Consider the following 23,854-nt stretch of genomic DNA (forward strand, 5'->3'; position numbering starts at 1 on the left):
GTGTATCACGGTTTCACTTTGCAGAAAGAGTAAATCGATTCTGACGTTTTGTTCATTCTTTCTAAACTTAAATGTTTTAAATTCTATTTTAAAGGAACTTTTTAATTGAAAAACCTTTGTTTTTTCCTTTGGTCAAATAACATATTTTTTTTACTAAATGTAATTGGGCTCTTCTTTTAGGTGCGAAATCAAGAGAGAAAGAGAGAGAGAGATAGAGACGGAGGGAGAGAGAGGAGAGAAAACGTTCCGTTCAAGCGGGTAACGTTGTTCTCGAGTTGCTCTCGTCCCTAGTCTCGGTACGGGGAGAAAGGATAAAACGTTTTTAGTTTTTATTCTCGTCCCCAGGCTATGTGCGGTTAGAGATTGAAAACGTAGTTTTGAAGGAACTAGTGTTTAGTCTCTTCCCCAGCCACTGAAATTTTTATCTTAAAATAAGTTTTCTGTTTTTTGCTGGTATTAATGAGCTTGCATTATACGACTGATTTCGCAATTACTACCTTTTGATAGGGTAGAATTGCGTACTTCAGGTAGAAATCAGTAAAAGTTTCGATTTCAGTGAAATAAGTGCAAAACAGAAAATCGAAGTGATAAAGTGATATTGCGCAAAGTGTTACAGTGTTGCGTCCGAGGGTTCGTCTGTTCGTGCCTGTCGTTCACCTAGTCCGGGACCTCTTGCAAGCTCCCAAACAGGGGAGAAGTAATGTCGAACGACTTATGGGTTCGAGAGGCCTTGATCAACGAACAGACGTTTCCCTCTATGGTATCGGGTGTATCTTACCAAGATCTCCCCTACCATAAGACGAGAGAGACGTTTTTTCTCCTCGTCATCCGAAGGCTTTTCGCATAAGAAACCTGTCACAAGGTTTCGAAGCCCTTAAGCGAAAGTCAGTCCTTTCAGGACAGGTCCAGCATCCTGGTTACAGCCATTAGGACAGCTCTGACCCTATGCAGTCATCGGATAACTGCTCGCCGCCTAACAAAAGTGTAACACAGACTCCGAGAGTCTTTTTTGTTGGCAAAGTGTTGCGGTCACAGACGTTACCCTCGTCTCTTACCACAACCATTTCCGTTGATCCTTAATGGGTTGTATGGCAAGACATGCAGAATATGCTTGCCTCCCTTATGGAAGACTATTCTGCCGATTAGTCCGTTGAGTCTAGCCGTTTATCTCATCGATATCCTGGCTTTCAGCCAACCTAACGTTCCTTTGTGCTTCCTGTTGACGTTGGCGTAGCTAAGTCACGTCAGTCAGGTTGTTTAGAACCACACTCGATGCGGTCTCGTGTGGATTTTCAGCCGCATTTGGACGTTAGGCCACTTGCTGATGCTCCTGTTGACGTTCAAGACGTTCGCTATCAATCGGAGTTGACTTGTTTTGACGCTGTGCGTCAACCTCCGCATTCTAGAGTTGTTTTGACTGCTCAGTCTAGGCAGTCAAAGCAGTCTCGAGTGGACGCTGTACGTCCTCACGCACCTGTTGTGGTTGACAGTTCAGTTGTTGACAGTTCACAGACTGTCAAGCAGTTACATGACGTTGCGTTCTGGTCCGCTACTAATGCACCAGTGAGTGTGGACTCTGCTTGTAAAGCATTGCCACCACGGTAGGTCTCTCCCTTGCTTGAGACTCAGCTTTTATCGGACAAGGTTCCTGTAGATGAGGAAGTTGCTGTTCCCCCTCCTACTGATATTCCCTTGAGGACTCTGTCAGATGGAGAGGAGCCTAAAGCTGCTTAACCCTCTATGGACTTTAATTAAATCATGATGATTTTTTTTTAAGGATCTTTGTCCGGATCTTTTTGTAACTGCTGCTCCTCGTTCGCCTAAACGTCAGAGCTTACACTAGGCCTAGCTACTTCGAAGCCGTTGTTTTTAAGCTAGTGCTCTCTCGCTCTCCTAGAGAGCTTTACGTTGGCTAGGCGACTGGTTTATCACCAGGAGTAGTTTGGGGGATACAGCCTTTGCTTTCCCTTCTTTTAAACTGGCTCATAGAGCGAGAGTCTGATATGACACGAGAGAAGTTTTCGGCTTGGGAGTTCATGCCTCTGCCCAAAGAGACTTCTCAAATCTCGTAGACTCTCCCTGGCGCCTGGCCAGGAGACGCTCCAAGTTTTTTACAGGTCAACTTCACAGCTGTTTTCGAGCCTTTGAAGTTTTGCTGTACAATTATGTCATGCATAAACAAGGCTTTCAGGGATGGAAAGCGGTACCGCCTTAGTCGCTAACCCCGTCTGTTGCCGCACCTGCTCCCGTAGACCCTAAATGGGCTTTGCTGCAAGACATGCAGTCCAAGCTTGCGTCCTTGATAAAGGACTTTAATGCGGAGAAGGTTGCTGCCGAACCTTCTGGCCAACAACCTTCCAACCGGTCGGTTGTGCGCCCTGTTGCCGCTGAGGTAACCTTCTCGCGTCTGCCAGTTGAGGTGGTTCCTCCACCGATGCGACCCAGTGTGGGTTGCCAGCCGCACGTTGACGTTAAGCGACGCTCGGAGGTGGTGGTTGACGTTCAGGACGTTCAACAACCAGCAGAGGTGACTTGTTTTGACGCAGTGCGTCAACCTCAGCAACCCGGTATGGTGTTGACTGCACAACCCAGACGGTCTAGACAGTCTCGGGTGGACGCTGTGCTTCCTCGCGCACCCATGGTTGTTGACAGTTCACAGACTGTGCAGCAGTTCCATGATGTTGCGTCCGGCTCCGTCACGCATGCACCAGTGCGACCGGACTCAGCGAGCCAGACGTTGCCCACTCCGTTGCCGTTTCCTCATCAGTTTTCGGATGAGGACGTTGCTGAACAACAAGACGATCAGCCCCCAGAATAGATCAAGCCCTGCTATCCATCCAGAAGATGCTGAAGAAGGAACGCTGCTCAGTCAGGCTGTGGATGAGTCTGGTAGGGACGCTGTCATCCGTGGAACAGTTTGTGTCACTAGGAAGACTACACCTCCGTCCTCTTCAATACCATCTAGCTTTTCACTGGGAAAAGGACAAGACGCTAGAAGCGGTCTCGATCCCGGTTTCCGAAAAGATAAAGTCTTGTCTGACTTGGTGGAAGGACAATATCAACCTAAGAGAGGGTCTTCCCCTGGCTGTTCAGACTCCCAACCACGTTCTCTTCTCGGACGTGGGCTGGGGCGCGACACTAAACGGTCGGGAATGCTCAGGACTGTGGAACACGAGTCAGAGGAGCATGCATATCAACTGCAAGGAGCTGTTGGCAGTACATCTGGCCTTGAAAAGCTTCAAGTCTCTCCTTCGAGGCAAAGTGGTGGAAGTTAACTCGGACAACACCACGGCCTTGGCGTACATCTCCAAACAAGGAGGTACCCACTCACTGACGTTGTACGAGATCGCAAGGGACCTGCTCATCTGGTCAAAAGGTCAAGACATCTCCCTAGTAACGAGGTTCATCCAAGGCGACTTGAATGTCATAGCAGATTGTCTCAGTCGGAAAGGGCAAGTAATTCCAACCGAATGGACCCTCCACAAGGATGTGTGCAAGAGACTTTGGGCCACTTGGGGTAAACCATCCATAGATCTCTTTGCAACCTCGCTGACCAAGAGGCTTCCAATCTATTGCTCTCCAGTCCCGGACCCAGCAGCAATACATATAGATGCTTTCCTCCTAGATTGGTCACATCTGGATCTCTACGCATTCCCACCGTTCAAGATTGTCAACAAGGTACTGCAGAAGTTCGCCTCTCACGAAGGGACAAGGTTGACGTTAGTTGCTTCCCTCTGGCCCACGAGAGAATGGTTCACCGAGATACTTCGATGGTTAGTAGACGTTCCCAGAAGTCTTCCTCTAAGGGTAGACCTTCTACGTCAGCCACACGTAAAGAAGGTACTCCAAAGCCTCCACGCTCTTCGTCTGACTGCCTTCAGACTATCGAAAGACTCTCGAGAGCTAGAGGCTTTTCGAAGGAAGCAGCCAGTGCGATTGCTAGAGCAAGGAGAGCGTCTTCCATTAGAGTCTATCAATCGAATTGGGAAGTCTTCCGAGACTGGTGCAAGTCAGTTTCTGTATCCTTGACCAGTACCTCTGTAGCTCAAATAGCTGATTTTCTCTTATACCTGAGAAAAGGACGATCCCTTTCAGCTCCCACTATCAAAGGCTACAGAAGCATGTTGGCATCGGTCTTCCGGCATAGAGGCTTAGATCTTTCCAAACATAAAGATCTGCAAGACCTCCTTAAGTCTTTTGACACCACCAAGGAGCGTCGTTTGGCTACCCCTGGATGGAATTTAGACGTGGTACTAAGATTCCTCATGTCAGACAGGTTGGAGCCGTTACAATCAGCCTCCCTGAAAGATCTCACTCTTAAGACACTTTTCCTGGTATGCTTAGCCTCGGCTAAAAGAGTCAGTGAGATTCATGCCTTCAGCAAGAACATCGGATTTTCGTCGGAAAAAGCCACTTGTTTGCTGCAACTTGGTTTTCTAGCCAAAAATGAGCTGCCTTCTTGGCCTTGGCCTAAATCTTTCGATATTCCCAGCTTATCGGAGATCGTAGGCAATGAACTAGAAAGAGTCTTATGCCCTGTTAGAGCTCTTAAGTTCTATTTAAAGCGTACTAAACCTTTACGAGGCCAATCTGAAGCTTTATGGTGTTCAGTTAAGAAACCATCCTGGCCTATGTCAAAGAATGCTTGGTCAGACTTTATCAGATTGTTAATACGAGAAGCTCATTCACATCTGAGTGAGGAAGACCGAACTTTGCTTAAGGTGAAGACGCACGAAGTTAGAGCTGTAACAACTTCCGTGGCCTTTAAGCAAAATATATCTCTGCAAAGTATAATGGACGCAACCTATTGGAGAAGCAAGTCAGTGTTCGCGTCATTTTACTTGAAAGATGTCCAGTCTCTTTACGAGAACTGCTACACACTGGGACCATTCGTAGCAGCGAGTGCAGTAGTGGGTGAGGGCTCAACCACTACAATTCCCTAATTCCTTATCCTTTTAATCTGTCTCTTGAAATGTTGTTTTTTATGGGTTGTCCGGAAGGCTAAGAAGCCTTTCGCATCCTGGTTGATTTGGCGGGTGGTCAAAGTCATTTCTTGAGAGCGCCTAGATTAGGGGTTTGATGAGGTCCTGTTGTATGGGTTGCAACCCTTGATACTTCAGCTCCTAGGGGTCGATCAGCATCCTAAGAGGATCGCGAGGCTCCGTAAGGAAGACGTACTTAAAAGGCAGAGTAATTGTTCAAGTCGACTTCCTTACCAGGTACCTATTTATTTTGTTTTTGTTATTTTGATAACTTCTAAAATGAAATAAAAAACTCTTAGCTCATAAAATGTAAACATATATTACTGGTCTCTACCCACCATCCTGGGTGTGAATCAGCTATATATTCACCGGCTAAGTTAAATATTTAAAAATGATATTTTAATTATAAAATAAATTTTTTAATATACTTACCCGGTGAATATATAAATTAAATGACCCTCCCTTCCTCCCCAATAGAGACGCAGTGGGACGAGGAGAAAATTGAGTCTTTGTTTACATAAGAGCTGGGTATCTGGTCGACAGATGGCGCTGTTGGGCACACCCGCAACCTGTGTAGCGATCGCTGGCGAGTTTTTTCGGTAGAGTTTGTCTGTCGAGCAACAGAGTTGCAGCTATATATTCACCGGGTAAGTATATTCAAAAATTTATTTTATAATTAAAATATCATTTTTTGTAAATAAGGCTGTTAGGAACCATTGCCTCTTCGAGAAATTAGTTTTGATGGGACATCTAGATGAGGGTGTTCCAATTTAATTTTTCTACATTAGAACAATAATCGATCTAGCGTCAATTCCTGTGATGAAAAACAAACTCGTGTTGAATTGGTGGGACGATCGCAGAGTTTCTTTGGATAGGAGAATCCTAGACCTTTCTGTGATTGCAGATACTTGACAAGATAGATTGAGATCAATCCTAGGTCACTTGCATGTCAGGAAAATGGACTATGCGGTAGTCAACTTTACATATCAATTGCCGAGAGCTTCTAAAATTATTCAAGACTTCAGGACCAGCAGCCACTGATGAGTAGGGAAAGCAGTAGCGCTACCCTACATCTGGAGCCTGTATAGGATAACAGAAGTGCTGTTAACTCAGACAAATTTGAAGGAATTAAGTTGTTTTTTCTTTGGTTTATCTTAGGAAAATCAAACTTCTTGGCAGATTAGCTAAGCAAAAAAATTAAGTTCTAAGCAAATGTCCTCAACATTGGAAAATGGTGGTGTCACCCGAATGTAGACATGTTTACAACGGCCCTGAACAGAAAGATAAGTGTTTTATTCGCCTGTCCCGAACCCCTACGGCCAGCCATACATGCAGATGACTGGCATTACGGTTTGTTCCACTTGACTGGGGTAGCACTCCTGTCCTGTGAAAAATGGCCCCGCACACTGCAGACGTGCCTGCTCAGTTTTAGTAGACTATATGGTTACGTTTTTGGTACTTGTGTACCAAATTTGGTATGTTACGGGACATTTTAAGTACAATTCGTACAGCTTATTTTGAAAATGCTAAATTTTGGTACAGTATTATACTTTTTACTTTATTAGATACATCTATAAAATCTGACTTGGAATAGTATGAAGGAACGTGATAGGCACTCCCTATTAACTTCCACATAATGATGATTAAAGGCCTTTGTCCGCTTCAGTGCTCTCGAAGTCATTGTAGGACTCCCCTTCCCGTTTATCCCTCTTCATCCTAGAGTCCAAATGTCACCTGGGATAAATATACCGGAAGGATTTTTTACCTTTCTGGAGATTATCTCCATGCTGATGCACTACTACCCTTTTAATTGAGCATTGGAAAGGATTGTGTGGCAGAGATATACATCGGTTACAAAAATCAGATTATCAGCAGCTACTTAATTATTATTATTACTTGTATTAGTTTGTTGAGTGTAGTTAGAAAAGTGTATAAGTGTTTGGTAGAGTACTGATTAATATGATTAAGGATAAAACAGAGAATGCAATCTTAGAAGCACAGGGGTTTTTAGAAGAGGTACGGGTTGTGTGAATCAGATTTTTGCAGTTAAGCAGATATGCAAGAAATATTTAGCAAAAGGTAAGGAGGTGTATGTTGCCTTTGGATCTGGACAAAGCGTATGATAGAGTTGATAGGGAAGCAATGTGGAATGTGATGAGGTTACAGTATATGGAGTTGGTGGAAGGTTGTTGCAAGCAGTGAAAAGTTTCTACAAAGGTAGTAAAGCATGTGTTAGGATAGGAGATGAAGTGAGTGATTGGTTTCCGGTGAGAGTGGGGCTGAGACAGGGATGTGTGATGTCACCGTGGTTGTTTAACTTGTATGTTGATGGAGTGGTGAGAGAGGTGAATACTCGAGTGCTTGGACGAGGATTAAAACTGGTAGACGAGAATGACCATGAATGGGAGGTAAATCATTTGTTGTTTGTGGATGATACTGTACTGGTTTCAGACGCGGAAGAGAAGCTTGGCTGAATAGTGACAGAATTTGGAAGGGTGTGTGAGAGAAGGAATTTGAGAGTTAATGTGGGTAAGAGTAAGGTTATGAGATGTACGAGAAGGGAAGGTGGTGCAAGGTTGAATGTCATGTTGAATGGAGAGTTACTTGAGGAGTTGGATCAGTTTAAGTACTTGGGGTCTGTTGTTGCAGCAAATGGTGGAGTGGATGAAGGATGCAAAGTGCTGGGGGTAGTTAAAGGAGTTGTAAAAAATAAAGGGTTGGGCATGAATGTAAAGAGAGTTCTGTATGAGAAAGTGATTGTACCATCTCTGACGTATGGATCGGAGTTGTGGGAAATGAAAGTGATGGAGAGACAGAAATTGAATGTGTTTGAGATGAAGTGTCTAAGGAGTATGGCTGGTGTATCTCAAGTAGATAGGGTCAGGAACAAAGTAGTGAGGGTTAGAACAGGTGTAAGAAATGAGTTAGCAGCTAGAGTGAATATGAATGTGTTGAGGTGGTTTGGCCATGGTGAGAGAATGGAAAATGGCTGTCTGCTAAAGAAGGTGGTGAATGCAAGAGATGATGGGAGAACTACAAGAGGAAGGCCAGGTTTGGGTGGATGGATGGAGTGAAGAAAGCTCTGGGTGATTGGAGGATAGATGTGAGAGAGGCGAGAGAGCGTGCTAGAAATAGGAATGAATGGCAAACGATTGTGACGCAGTTCCGGTAAGTCTTGTTGCTTCCTCCGGTGCTGTGGATGACCGCGGAGGTAGCAGCAGTAGGGTATTCAGCGTTATGAAGCTTCATCTGTGGTGGATAACGGGGGAGGGTGGGCTGTGGCACCCTAGCAATACCAGCTGAACTCGGTTGAGTTCTTTGTCATTCTGGGAGGTAGAGAGGAGAGGTCCCCTTTTTTGTTTCATTTGGTTGATGTCGGCTACCTCCCAAAATTGGGGGAAGTGCCTTGGTATATGTATGTATGTTTTACATGCTGAACTACGACCCTAGTTGGAAAAGTATTATGCTATAAGCCCGAGGGCTTCAACAGGGAAAATAGCCCAGTGAGGAAAGGAAATAAGGAAATTACAAGAAAAATAATTAACAATTTAAGGTAAACATTTTTAAGAACATTAACATTAAAATAAATTTTTCATATATAAACTATAAAACTAAAGAAACAAGAGAGAGAAAAATAAGAATAGTGTGTCTTGAGTGTACCCTTGAGCAAGACTACCCCAAGACAGTGAAAGACCATGGTACAGAGGCTATGGCACTATCCGAGACAAAATAACAATGGTTTGATTTTGGAGTGTCCTCCTGGAAGAGCTGCTTACTCTACGGAGACAACTATCTGCTTTGTTGTAAATGATATGCTGGAAATGGAGGAAAATAAATGTAGTATTTTAATATTACTCGATCTCAGTGCGGCTTTTGATATAGCTGTGCATGAACTGCTACTAATTGATCTACGGTGCATCGGTGTTGAAGATCAAGATTTCGAATACCTAAAAGATTACTTGGTTGACAGAAATTACTGTGTGCAAATTGGAAACTTATTCATCATATGAACCTTTAAACAGAGGTTTACCTCAGGGGAGTGTACTTGGCCCAATCTTATTCTGCATCTTTACTATTGGTCTATCGAAAATACTACAAAGGCATGGTGTGAAGTTCAAACTATTTGCAGATGACACAATTTTACTTTTCCATAAATGATGTAGATGACACTGCTGAAACTCTAAACCGAATCCTTGGTAGTGTTAGAGAATGGATGACAATTAAACAACTAAAATTAAATGAGAACAAAACTGAGTTCTAGTGGTGGGTAAGAGAAACTGTTTAAGAAGCCTGGTTGATATTCAAATGAACATGAATGGTGACTCGGTGCCGATATCTAGTAAAGTTCTTGATATAGGTGTATTTCTTGACTGTAATTTGTCTCTCAATGTCCAAATAATATTGTAAAAACTGCTGGTTATCATCTAAGAAATATTGCTTTTATAGAAAAGTACCTGGATTAAAATTCTATAAAGAAACTGTGATAAACTGTGTTATTATCAGGATTGACTACTGCAACTCCATCTATTGCAATTTATCAAAAGTACAACTTAAGAAATTACAAAACATAATAAACAGAGGAGTAAGACTGATAAAAGGTCTCACCTAGAGGAAAAATCATCCCTATACTAATTGATTTACACTGGCTTCCGATTAAAGCCAAAATTGAATTTAAAATACAGTGATGCCTCAGGATACGAAAGTAATCCGTTCAGGATACGATTTCGTATCCTGAGTCGCGTTTTACATGTAAATAGCCTAATCCGTTCCAAGCCTTACAAAAAGTCACCTTTTCTTTCATAAACACGCTAAACTGTAGTAATACACATGCAATGCAGCCATTTCTATCATTCAATAATTAACCCAACCGTTAAAAACAGCCTAATCCATTCCAGAAACCACCATGAGATTATTCAATAATGTAGTTATAGCCTAGTTATCCCCTCCAAGCCCTAAGAAAACGGTCCATTTTCTTTACTACTGTATAAAAGTTGCGGTACTGTATGTAAAGCATTTGGATCAGTGAAGGTGTATTGTTACCTGTACACCTAAATTAAGGGTTAATACCCTGAAAAAAAAGGTACTGTACTCTCGGCGACGAGTTGGGATCTCGTAAGCTTTTCGTATCCTGAAAATTTTTTCGTATACTGGGGCATAAAAATCTTTGTATCGCTTTTCGTATCCTGAATTTTTCGTAAGCAGAAACTTTCGTATCCAGAGGTATCACTGTATGTACAATAACCCACCAAGTTATCAGAACTGGTCGTCCAAAATACTTGGGAGAATTGCTATATATTGCGTAGCCAACAAATCGTGTCGACACAAGAATAATGGTTCCAAACTATTGGAAATTTGATACAAGTCTACTGTTGGCTCCAGAGCCTTTAAATATGCAGCCCTGAGACTATACAATAAGCTCCCACGAGACATCAGAATGATTGAAGACATTAAGGTTTTCAAGAGAAAACTGAAGACTTTCTTATTCCATGAGACATATAACAGTGATGATTCAACTGTAAATGAGCATTACGTGATATAGAACATTGAATAATGTACTCTGAACGAACATGATATAACGATAGTGGAGGTCCTGTAGAGGGTGAGGTTCCCCTGCTGTATGGGACCAGAAAAGCAGCTGTCAAAGTGAAGTACATGCAAGACGTAACCCAGAGGAACATGGAGAAGTTCTCTGTTGGTCCTCTGGTGGCTACACATCAAGTGGTTTAGAATGCCTCAGGCTCCTTGATGGACAAGTAGCAGATGGTTGAGGACATAAGGTACTGGGGATTTGTCTGGGATGAATCGGTAAGAATGAGTGACTTCCTTTCTTTCATCTGGCTCTCTCTTGGGGAACAGCACCATGGGTCCTGTGCATGCCGACCTCCCCTATCTGCAGGTAATAACCAATTTTCTTGTGTAACCTAGTTAGCTTGGTGTCGAGAGTTTTTCTCAGTTACATGCCAAGCCTGTAAGGGAAAATCCTTGGTGAATGGCCTAGCAAGTAGTAGGACTTTCACCTTTGTAATGGGCGAGTCATCAATAATAAATAGCGTAAGGTTTGTAGTGTGTCAGAACAAATAACAAATTTGAAAGTAATTTGTATTTTTCCTAACGATACAAACCTCATTACCCCCACTAAATAGTGGGTTGGGTAGTTACCACCTCACCTAGTCTTAATGGCTAGTCTTCCAGCTTTGCCAAAAGATAACCCCTAATAGATAGCTACATGATTGTATCGTTAGGAAAAACACAAATTACTTTCAAATTTGTCGTGTTTCCGGTTTTATGAAAAGAATCTGTCAATTTAAGCCAATAAGAGATATATGCTTAATTCTATCCTCAAGCATCTGGGATTTGATCTGTCTATTTCAGGTATTGCTGATGTACTTTTTATGATTTGAAAGTAATTTAACACAGTCTAAAGTACCTCTGTTTATGAATAACTTTAAATATAGGTATACAAATTTGAATTTTTAGTATAGTATGGCATCAGTCTGCAGTAAAAAAAAAAAAAAAGAATGACACTGTAAGGGCCTTTTTTAGTTGACTAGTACAGTACTAACAAGACTAGCATGCAATGCACTGAAATCGGTCACACACTACAGTACCCGTTTTATGAATACTTAACTGGCAGTTATATATATATAGCTGATATCTCTAAATCGGCAGAATTTTTCAAAACGAGGCAACCGCCTTGTGGTGGTTGGGAGGTAGGTGGTTACACCCCGTCACAGGGTGGTACAAGGAATTATTCCCGTGTTCAAGACTTCAGTTCATCTCTGCCGGCTGGATCGAGAACATCGTCGGTCCACCATTGAGAGTTTTTCGAATCATTTTCCCTTCTTCGCTTTTTTGGACTTCGTTTGGTGAAATATACTGATTTAGGGATTTGGCAATCGTGTTTTGTTATTATTATTGTACTATTTACTTTATCATGAGTGAAAACTTAATTTTTGTGTTTGTGCGAGTGATGTATGCAAGGTGAGGTTACCGAAAGTGTCGGTTGACCCTCACAGTTTGTATGCAGGGGTTTTGTTTGTGCACTATATTTTTGGTGCAAAGTTTTTAATCCTGATGACGGAAATACGTTCCGGCAACTCTATGACGTCACAGTCGTGTGACGTAATCTTCATTGTATGACTTGCAAATTCTCTTTATTTGTTTTCTCTTGGAATTCCACTCATATGAGTTTTTTTTTTTTAACTTTTAATGTAAAATTTTAAAGAAATATTTGTCCATTTAGTATTCGTTCTTTAAATCATTGATCTAATTTCATAGATTAAATAGAACTAGCGTATGGTTAATTTACGCTGTTTAGTTCTCATTACTATCGATGCAGTCCCAACATGCCTTGGTAGCGTTCTTTTCGATATGGGAATTCTAGTTTTAGTAGTATTTTCATTTATATGTTCCTATTGTTATATGTAGCAATCCCTTTTTTTCGGGGGGGAACCTTTAAGATTTAAGGGTTATTTACATTTATATATAGATACGTTATAGCTATATCTGTTCTTTTTATCATAACAACTCGCTTGTTTTTGAAAACCCTTGGATTTAATTGTGGATTACATTTGTTTTCCCATTTTCTGTTCATTTTAATCTTTAACGTATAACTTTCCCGGCGGTTGTATGTAACTACCGGGTAGGTATTTATGACATTTAATTTTACTGGTGGTTATATGTAACTACCGGGTGAGTGTGTTCAACTTTTATTTTTAAACTCAACTCTTGCCCGGTGGTTTTCTTTTTGTGACCGCCAGGTAAGTATGTTTGAAAGTTTATTTTATTATGGAAATGTCAGTTTAATATTTTATAAAAATATTTTGTTACAGTTTATATAGCAAGTACTAGCGACGATATTGCTTTCCCATTCAAGCCCATGGCAGCAGGATAAGTTCTCTCACAACGGGTAGGATTAATTATGGTCTCTTGTGTAAGAGTTTAATAGTGCAAGTTTCAGTCCTAAATTAGGGCATTGGATTCATTCAGCACAGTGGACGTCGTTTTCCTAGCTCCCCAGCCCACGGGAGAAGGAACGTCGATCGGCGAAAGGAAACGAGAGGCGTTAGCTCACGAGCAAACGCCCTCACGAACATTCCTGTTCGCGTTCCCAAGAATGCTCGCCCTTGCCATGGGAAAGCAAAGAGCGTTGGACGTTGAAGATACTTACACTGCTTTTAGAGTTTTGCATTGCATCACTTTTGATTTTAATGGCAATACTATAAGTCATAGATATTCGCTGATAATATCAATGCTTACAAACCATCATTGACATGGTTTTGTCCCAGAGAGCCAGTCGGCCATATGAACCCTCTGGTCGGAACCGAACGCGCCGAGCGGCATAATAAATATCATTTTGCCTTAACGCTCGGCGCTAAGTCTTTCAAGACAGGACGATCGGCGCTAAGTCTTTCAAGACAGGACGATCGGCGCCTCGTCTTTCAGGACGATCGGCGCCTCGTCTTTCAGGACGATCGGCGCCTCGTCTTTCAGGACGATCGGCGCCTCGTCTTTCAGGACGATCGGCGCCTCGTCTTTCAGGGCGAATGCAGCCTCGTCTTTCAGGGCGAATGCAGCCTCGTCTTTCAGGACGAATGCAGCCTCGTCTTTCAGGACGAATGCAGCCTCGTCTTTCAGGACGAATGCAGCCTCGTCTTTCAGGACGAATGCAGCCTCGTCTTTCAGGACGAGGGCAGCCTCGTCTTTCAGGACGAGGGCAGCCTCGTCTTTTAGACTTAGCTACTTCTGGCGAGCCTGGGAGAGGAGCGGAGCAGACCTTTGGTCTGTGTTTTTACTAAAGGATGGATGCGAAATAATTTAACTAGTGAATCCTCCTTTGTTAGTTACTCCGATAAGACCTTTCTGCCTAACCGACTTTGCAACTTCAATGTCTCTCTTTTGGGAGAGGGAGTCTTTTGTCCGGTCCTTGACGTAAATGCTCTTTACACCTTCGTTCAGAAGTCAAAGTTCTCCATGGAGACATCAAAATCTTTGGAGAAGAGGGGAGCAGACCTTTGGTCAGTACTTTTTCTGAAGGAGGATTACTTTCCTTTTATAGGGAAACCTCCTTTAGTTTTAGCTCCAACAATTCTCTCTCCCAGATCTAGATAGGAGTCTAAGTGGCAGGCTATGCAATCAAACTTTATCTGAGGTTTGTTTACAAGAAAGAACAGGGGAAGAATGGGTCAGTTTCGGGCCGTGTGTTTTGGTCTCAGCTCCGCCCCTCTAATGTTCACGTAACTTTTGCTTAATGTAGCAGAATACTGCACTCAAGAGAAATCAGAGCGTCCCTGTATCTGGATTTTTAGATAATGTTGAGCCTATTAAAATAATTAGGTCTTCCTGTCAACAAGAAGAGTCTCTTCTGACTCCAGGACGCTCAGCACCACGTCTTTTAGAACATTCAGCGTCTCGCTCTGTTAACCTCTCGGCTCCACGTCTTACAGGACGGTCGGCGCCATGTCTTACAAGACTATCGGATCCTCACCTTCCTGGACGCTCAGCTCCACGTCTTACAGGATTATCGGCACCACGTCTTACAGGACTATTGGCGTCACGTCTTATAGGACGATCGGCGCCACGTCTTACAGGACGATCGGCGCCTCGTCTTTTTTCGAGCGAGGTTTGTTCAAGGGCAAGAAACATTGGGGCAAACATGCTCAGCAGGAAGAGATTAGTTTTCCCACAGAATGGTCTCTCAACCCGCAAGTCCTTCAGTCTCTGGATGTTGTGGGGCAGACTTGTAACAGACCTTTTTGCCTCCAATTTGAACAAGAGGATTCCCTACTACTGCTCCCTAGTCCCGGACGAGGAAGCTGTAGCAGTGGACTCCTTCTTGATGGATTGGACGGAGGTGGACATGAATGCGTTGCCCCCGTTCATGATCATCAATCTGGTCTTCAGGAAATTCGCTCTCCTCGATTCAGGACGAATGATCCTAGCGGCTCCATTCTGGCCTGCAAGGAAATGGTTTTCGGAAGGGATGGGCATGTTGATGGACTTCCCAAGAAGACTTCGGCAAGTCCAGATCTTCTCAAACAGCCCCACTTCGAGAGGTATCATCAAACCCCCCTTGCTCTCAAACTGACTTCCTTCAGACTGACTAGAAGCTTCTCAGATCTCGAGGCTTTTCGGCACAAGCGGCGAAAGCTATCGCCAGAGCAAGGAGGATCTCTTCACAAAGAGTCTACCAATCTAAGTGTGAGACCTTTAGAGCTTGGTGCAGGCAGCACAAATTTTCCTCAACCACTACCTCTCTGAGCCAGGTTGCAGACTTCTTCTTGTACCTCAGACAGGATGCTAAGGCTAAGCTGGCTGTATCTACCATCAATGGATACAGCAGTATGCTCTCGACCGTCTTTAGGCATAGAGGCCTAGAGTTGTCCCAAAATAAATATTTGCAGGACCTCATTGGGTCTTTTCAGACGACATAATAGGTACTCTTAAACCTGGATGTGGTGTTTAAGTTTCTGTGCTCCAAGAAATTTTGAACCTATCTCGCTAGCCTCTCTTCGAGTTGTAACGAAGAAAACCCTCTTCCTTATGACTAGCGAATGCCTAAAAGGTCAGCGAAGTCCAGGCGATTGAGAAGCGGGTAAGCTTCAATTAGGATAGAGTAGTTTGTGCCTTAAGGTTCATCTTTCTCGGCAAGAACGAGAACCCTTCGAAACCCTGTCCTACGACGTTTGATGTCATTAACCTCACGAACCTAGTGGGTCAAGAGAAGGAAAGACTCCTCTGCCCAGTTAGTTCCCTCAAAGCTTGTTTGGCTCACACTATGAACGTGAGCTGTGCATCCAACTCGTTATGGTGTTCAGTGAGAGATCCACCAAAAACCCCTGTCAAAGAAGGCTTTGTCCTTTTTCCTGAGGGAAAGTATTAGGGAAGCCCACCTCTTATGTAAGGAGGAACACTTCGCCCTGTTGAAATTATGGGCTCACGAAGAGAGAGCCATTGCTACCTCTCTGGCATATCAGGAATATATGTTAGTTATGCTATTCATGGATGCAATTTTCTGGATGAGCAACTCTGTCTTTGCTTCTCATTAACTTAGAGAGGTGAGAGTAGACTTTGGCAAGTGCTATACCTTGGGCCCATACGTAGCTGCGGTTCCTGTATTAGGCAAAGGAGTTAATAACCCCACTCAACCTTAGTTTATATGCATGTATGAGGGTTTGTGTTTTTATGATAGTCTGAGGACTTCGCCTTGTGGTTCGGTTCCCTCAGTCTAGATAGATAGTTTGTCTATGTTGCAGGGTTAGGTGGTTAGTTTTATTAAGGTTGCAGTTTTTATTATATAGGGCGAAGGTAGTTTCTGAAGTCTAGTCAAGTTGTTGGTCTTATCCCTTTGACAGACTCGTTTGAGTTTTTTTTTTTTTTTTTTTTTTTTCCCTTCAGCATTGCAGGCTTACTCCTGGATAACACTCCTAAGGAAAAGCGACTCTAGAGGCTGTACCTTTGAAATCAGCTACCTTAGCAGGCAAGGAATCAAGGTTTTCATCTCTTACAACTCTTGTTGTTTCCCCAACAATGTTTACTGTCTGTTTCCTCCTCCAAATGTGTGAATCAGCTATATATATATAACTGCCAGGTAAGTACTATTCATAAAAATGGAGTTTTTATAATAAAACAGTTTTATGAATACTTACCTGGCAGTTATATATATATATTCGAAGGCCCACCCACCTCCCCTCAGGAGACAGGTCGGGCATAGATGAACTGAAGTCTTGAACACGGGAATGATTCCTTGTACCACCCTGTGACGGGTGTAACCACCTACCTCCCAACCACCACAAGGCGGTTGCCTCGTTTTGAAAAATTCTGCCGATTTAGAGATATCAGCTATATATATATAACTGCCAGGTAAGTATTCATAAAACTTTGTTTTATCATAAAAACTCCATATTTCACCTAAACGGTGTTCACAGGCTTTTTACCCCATTTTTTTCTGCATTATCTCACCTTGCCACCCCCTTGTTCAGAGTCTACTACAGTGTTCCACTCTCCTAGCAGCACTAATAGAAGCATTGTCTCGTTCTCACATCTTTGGAACTTTCTTGCTCAGTTGTGACAGTATGTTCTATATAGAGATGTTATTGCTGTTATTCAGATTCAGCATATAAGTTGGTAAAGTTAAGAATATCGTGCCAGTGACCCCCAAGATGAATAAGAAAAATTGTGAGGAGGAGGATGAGATTACCAGAGAAGTGAAAAAGGAAATTATCGCAAAGCACGAGCAAGGTATGTGTGCAGCAGCAATCCCCAAACTGTACAATTGTACTACAGCAGGCACAGTTGGTGCTGCTATAATTCTGGACAAAAAAGATATCAAAGCATTTGACAATAGGAAACTGGTGGTGACATTAACGAATCAATGTCAACGTGTTAACAGCATTGATAGATTTCTGCCTATGTGGATTGATTGGGAGCAGTTCGATGGTGATACAGTTACCATAAACATTTTGCGAAAATGCAATGGTATTGGAGCTACATGAGGTGCAGCATCAAGAGAATGTGGAAAATTAAATGGAGGAGGAAGGAAGGAACAGTGACAGACCTCAACCTTCAAGTACTGTAATTGGTAAGATGTAAAGAATATGGGAATACTTCCAACATTTTTAAAAAACATCACTCGGGTAAGGCTACGGTAGGGCAATGAGCAAATTTATTTAATGAAAATGCCATCACATTTTTGTGGTATTTAAAAAAAAAAAGAAAAAAAAAAGGCAAAAGCGTCATCTTTAGATAGGTTCCTTGAGAAAGAAGAACGTTTTAAGTGTAAAACAAAAGACCAAGTGTCCATATAGTGTAAATTAAGTGATTTGGTTAGTGTTAGTGAACGTTGTTGATGAAAGAAAGTAATTGATAAAGTCCTTGTGAGGGGAGGGAGTACTCCTTCCAAACAGTAACTCCCTTTTCTTGTTGCATCTCTTTCGCACCAGCCATGACTCCTCTGATTCAATATTTGCTGTTTGGTGTTCCTTCTTTTGTGGTTTAAAAATGTTCCCATAAGGCTGGAATAAATCTTCAACATCCTTAATAATTTTCGAAAATGGTTGTCTGAAGGATCCTGGGACTCAAAAGATTGTCAAAACACTTTGAGAAATAGTAAAACCTTGTTGCATTTCTTTGAAATTTAAATTTCTTGGTTCTAAATCAAGGAAACTTTCTGCAATTACCTGTTGCTCTTCTAACTCTATCGATTCTTTGTTTGTCAGTGGTTGCTTGTGAGCCTTGATTAACTTCAAAATTTCCTTCTTCCAATTCCATCTCAAGTTTGTTATTACGGGACACCGAATTCCTCGGTATGTCTTTTGCTGGCTCTTCAAAGCATGTAAAATCATGCAGAAATTGAAGGCTCTGTTTCTTTCATACACTGTTCGTCACGGATCGTGTAGCTTCAGCCTAAGAAGTCCTTTGTTAAACACTGCTTGATACATATATCATTTCCAAAAATCCAGAATATTTATTCCATCCTGGGCCAAAATAGCGTCAATTGCATGGTGTAAGGTACGCCGTAAATTCTTGTGCTTGAAAATCACTGATGGTTGGGTCCATATGTTGTACAAGAGAGCTGGTGTTAGGTAACATGAAAACAAATTTCACATATGGGTCCATGTCATTTAGATGTGTGGAAAGTCTGGGGTTGTTGTCAAGGATCAACATAACTTTGACTCATGATCCTTTATCTCCCCACAACTAGCAGTAAGATAAATTAATGAAGAAGTCTACACCTACAAAGGAAAGATTAATTGTAGCATTAAGATTCCTAGGAACAGGCTGATCATAGCAAGATCTCAAGCTTTCGATAGGCATATCTGCACAAGTGCTGGGATAAATCATATCTGAGGCATGTCAAGCAATATATAATGCATTTTGCAGCCCTTCCCCACAGTACACTTGTAGCAGACCAGCGTTACGTGTGTCATTTCAATTTTCTGAAAATATGACGGGACAGGCCAGTCATGACAAGACTGTTCCTGTCAGTCACTATGAAATCTGTGTGCCAGTCAAATACTTGTATGACCGGCCTAAGGATGACTGATGTAAAGTTGGAACTGACATATCCCAAACAGACATAAGCTGATATTTCTGTAATTGATAATGATAATTATTAGCGAGTTGAGATTTATCCAAAAGATTCTTAAAGCAATGTGTCACACAAGGTACCATAAGGGGGGTCCCCTACAGTGGTATGATTGAAACAATAACCAATGTTTTGAGTGATTGCAATGTTCAGTAGAATATCAGTTGCTTGAAAGCAATCTGTTATCAAAGCTCAGAAGTTGTGAATGTTACATTTCCCTGTTAAGAAATAATTTGTTTTGGTATTCCTATCGATAAAGTAACTTTCAACTATGTATTATTTAGAAATATGTTGCTGTCTTCTGATTTATTAAAATCTGTTTTACAGGTGAAAACCACAGCACCACGACGATACTGTGTACGACCAAATTCCGGGTTGGTGGAGCCCCATGGGGCTGTTAGTGTAGCGGTTATGCTTCAGCCTTTCGACTACGATCCACATGAGAAGAACAAACACAAGTTTATGGTGCAAAGTCTGTTTGCCCAAGATGGAGAAGTTAATTTAGATGGGCTGGTAAGTCAAGGGTTTTTTGTTAATAAACCTACTTATATAACATGTAAATATGAATTTTTAATTCATAACGGTTGACCTCTACAATAGCTTTTATTATTTTCATCATTCAACATAATCATACATTAACTTGGAATAAACCAAAAAGGCCATTAAGCTGCTAATTAATCTCCCCAAGAATAATATGATAGAATGTAAAAAAAGTAATAAATGTAATTTTGTACATAAAACAAAAAAGGGTAAATCAGCAATATGTGAATACTTCTGTATAATCATAGGTGAATCAAAGATGTATTTTGGGTGGGGCGGTGAATATGTATTCTTAAGCGTAATGATTTATTTTATTTTGCAAATCAGAGTATGAAAAGAGAAACTATTTGATTTTACTTTTATAATTTGAGTGTAGCTTTTTTTTTCTCAGCGCAGTGTAAGGCTTAAAGAGATACCCAAGTTGTAGCTGCATATAAATGTAGAGTCATTTTAAGTAATCTCTTAACTTACAAGTCATCATTAGACTGCTAGGTTTTCCTTCGAGAAATAACCGATTTATATCCTCCTGGTTAGTTAGACTGAATGGATAGCCTTTGAGAACTTTGTAAACAAAGTTAATCGATAAAATTGTTTTGATTTGAATGTTTTTTTCTTAATTTACTTGCTGTTCATAGTGATGTTGATTGGCATCTGACGGGTGTTAATTTTTTCAGTTCAAAGAAGCTGATCAGAGCCAGTTGATGGACTCCAAACTTAGGTGTGTGTTCGAGTTGCCGATGGATGCCCCCCAACAGAATAATCTCGATGCATTGCCTACGCCACAGCCACAAGTCGAAGTTCCCAAACCATCACCAAAGGTTTGTCATATTTTATTTTCTTTGAAGAATTGGGACTTTTTCCAAGACTCGTCCAGTGGGGACTGTAGTTTATTTCACGTTATGAGGGTTGTACATTTTATACTGTACCTTGATGATTAAATAGTTGATACCTGTATAAATTATAGTACAGGAATTATGTAGTGAATCACTTGATAATTTGGTAATTCATTCATTTGAATTTGAATTTAAATCATTAAACATTTCCATTGTAGATACAAAGCACATTTTATGGATAGTTGATGTGTAGGAAACTTGAGCTGACATTTTTATCTCCCCTCTCCCCTTTATAAAAGCTTATAGTGATTATAGTTAATAATGTGCTTACTGCTCTTGAATGAGTGATAAGGCCTTTTGAATTCTTTTTAATACGATGTACTAATTGTATAAGTTATACATTTTTTTTTATTTATACCAACTTTTAACCCTAGGCTAATAACATTGAGGCAGAGCTCAAGAAGGCAGGTGAAGAAATCAAAAGGCTCCGGGAAGAAATAAGTTCGCTTCGTCAAGATAACCTTCAACTAAAGGTAAGACATACATATTCCTAAACATATCACTGGGTGTTTACATTTTGTGCTCATAGTGTCTTTGAAGTTTCAGTAACAGTGGTGGTATAATTTCTTACAGTGGCTGACCAAGGGTAAAGACATCTGTGATTATGATGTTCTAAATCACTGTGTTTATATGTAGAAAACTCTGCTCTATTTTAAGGATTAAAAATCTGCTGTCATCAGTAGCATTGTCAACCAGTGGATTGGAAAATTTAGGTGGTCTATTCAGTGGTCTAAGCAAATGTTCAGTGCATACAGGTATTTTATCTGCCTACTCTTCGTATTTCTTATTGGGTTTTCCTCCTACAGGTCGAGTATAGCAAGACTGTGGAGAAATAGGAAACTTACTCTCAAGTATTCCATGTTCTGAAAGTTTTTGTTTTAATTTACTTTTCTGTGACTGTTCATGCTTTGAACCATCTACCTTATATTTGTCTTAATTGAAGTACCTGTGAAACTGCTTATCTGTATATTGCTTGTGGTATGCTATGTTTTGGGTATGCAAAAATACCTGTATCAACATACATAATGTTTGTTTTTAGAAGTATTAATCATGTTAGTATGAACCATAATAGGTTGTATTTTAGTTGTAAATGTTAGCACACCATGAGAGACACTTAGCACTTAAACAATCCCCTTTTTACCTTTGGCATCCAAGGTTCAGTGACTGCATGTAATGATTTGTCATCACTTGTGCAGGAATAAAACAGGGAAAGCTCTCTCCAAAAATCATACTGATCTATATTGACTTTTAAATGATTGATTGATTGATTTGAGGTTTTCTGGCATCCTGACATCTAAGCTGACTTGTAAATGAGCTTGGAAAAGATCCAACTCTAATATTGATACTACTGTAAAATCAACTGAAATGTATTTTATAAAAAAAAAAAGATAAAAGTTATCTTAAGTCTGAGTTGATCATAATAGCCAGGTCACCCCCAAGGATTCCTCTGTTGGCTTCTCTCTTCCCTGGTTCCTCTCATTCAGACCCTAGGAGGAGTTCCAAAGGGTTGGCTTTAGCTGGATCCTCTGCCAGGGATAATCCTCCTCCTCCTCCTCTCCCCCCCCCCGAAGAGGAATCGGGCAGGGTTTGTTGCAGATTAGTCAGTCAGCCCTTTACAGGTATGTGTGGCACTGGTAATACCAAAGGGGAAATCGAGGAGGCTTAGGCCATCTTCTAGGGAGGACAGGGTATTCTTACTGTCGGATTCCTTCCGCCTCTTCAATCGAGGTGTTACCGCCGGAGTCTTGACCCGTTCTCAGCCTGATGTCATTCCTTTGAAGAGGACCAACGTCCCATCAGGAAAGAAGCGACCGCAAGGCTATCTGTTTTGGAGGAATTCCTGCCCTTCCACAGGGAGCCGAAGGACTTGTTTACTATTCCTAAGTCCTCGTGCGATAGCTTCCGCATCTCAAGGAGAGGTTGAGGGAAGTCTCTCAACCAAGGACGTCAGTAAGAGATACCCGGTCAACGGCCTACCTTGACGACTACGACCCACCCCTGGCTCCTATGGGTGAGAGCTCAGAGGTGGAAGAGCAGTATGATATCGAGGACGATCTGTTGCCCAGAGCCGCTAGCCCTAAGTTCATGTAAGCGGAGTCTGAACACGCCTTCTGGAAGATCTTGTCCTACATTAGATCCATCAGTGGGCAGTCAAATCCATTGGCAGCCCTGCAAGATGGAAAAGGCATGATCATAGACCGTGTCTGTGGTGCCCAGAGACCCCCGAGAGCCAGTGCAGTTTGGCCCCGGTCAAAGGGATTGAAGAATGCCAAGAGGACGGCAGTGTCCCAAGCTACTGGCTCCTCTAGCTCCCTCCGAGCAGGCTCCTCTTCTAAGCTCTTTGCTGCCGTTTGTGTAGCAGAGGAGTTATAATGAGGTCATGAGTTGCCTCTAGACCACTCTATAGAGGCACTTATGAGAGGGCTTCCCTTTGAGAAGTTGTCGAGTGTCAATTACTTGGCTTCGGAGATCATCAATTAGGAGAAGGTTGCAAAATATGCCATGCAAGCTACTTCGTTGCTGTATCTCTGGTTGGGGTCGATAGGCCACTTGATTAGGTCTGAGGACTGGTCATGTGAGTACCAGGAAGTCCATGGAGACTTTCTTTTCTCTGGCACCAGGAGAATAGAGTTCCTCTCCCACCAGGTTTTTAACCTGTGGGCGAATACTATCTTGAAGAGATGGGACTCGATCATTGAAAATTTTCATTGACAGCTCCCACAAGCTGAGGTTTCCAGACTGAGAAACTCATTTTTAGGAGAGTTCCCTATTCGACCTAGAAGACATCTATCGGGTGGCGGAGAGGTTTAGGGAGTCCAACCAGGACTCCCTCCTCTACAGGGCCTTGCCATCACAGCCTTACCAATCTCCGCCACAGAAGAAACAACCTCCACCCAAACCGCCAACAAATAGGGCTACGGCTTTTAAACAACAGTGTTCAAGAAACAGTAGAGCTACTCAGATGGATGGAAAACAACTTGGTGTCCTTATCTGCTTGCTTCATTCTAGGCAAGAGGAATGTGCTTGCAGACAATCTGAGCAGAGCGACTCGCATAGTGGTCCTTGAATCATCTAGTAGCCAACAAAGTCCTGACTTTGTTGGGTGCCCCGACTGGATCTATTTGCGACGGCCCTAAATTTCAGGCTCCCGCTCTAGTGCTCCCCAGTCCCGGATCCCCAGGCTCTTCGGCAAGATGCATTCCAACAACGGTGGGACAACATTGATGTGTACGCATTTCCCCCTTTCTTTCTGATGAGAAAAGTCCTCAACAAAGTCGGAATGAGCATGAATTTAACGATGACATTAATAACTTTGCTATGGCATCACGCAGAGTGGTTCCTAAACCTTCTGC

General features: G+C 42.0%; 2 protein-coding genes across 3 annotated transcripts in view; one reads left to right on the plus strand and one right to left on the minus strand.

Annotated features, from left to right (window-relative positions):
• Window positions 1-23,854, plus strand: part of Vap33 (VAMP-associated protein 33kDa) — a 58,030-nt gene that overhangs the window by 15,717 nt on the left and 18,459 nt on the right. Inside the window, exons 3-5 of the mRNA XM_068393951.1 lie at window positions 19,396-19,581; window positions 20,283-20,426; window positions 20,876-20,974. Of these exons, the coding sequence (XP_068250052.1) occupies window positions 19,396-19,581; window positions 20,283-20,426; window positions 20,876-20,974 (429 nt within the window). The remainder of the gene's footprint in view (window positions 1-19,395; window positions 19,582-20,282; window positions 20,427-20,875; window positions 20,975-23,854) is intronic.
• The window catches only part of LOC137658848 (gem-associated protein 8-like), a 119,889-nt gene that overhangs the window by 2,367 nt on the left and 93,668 nt on the right, over window positions 1-23,854 (minus strand). The gene's annotated exons all lie outside the window — the stretch shown is intronic.

The sequence above is a fragment of the Palaemon carinicauda genome, chromosome 19, assembly GCF_036898095.1.
Source record: "Palaemon carinicauda isolate YSFRI2023 chromosome 19, ASM3689809v2, whole genome shotgun sequence".
NCBI lineage: Eukaryota > Metazoa > Arthropoda > Malacostraca > Decapoda > Palaemonidae > Palaemon > Palaemon carinicauda.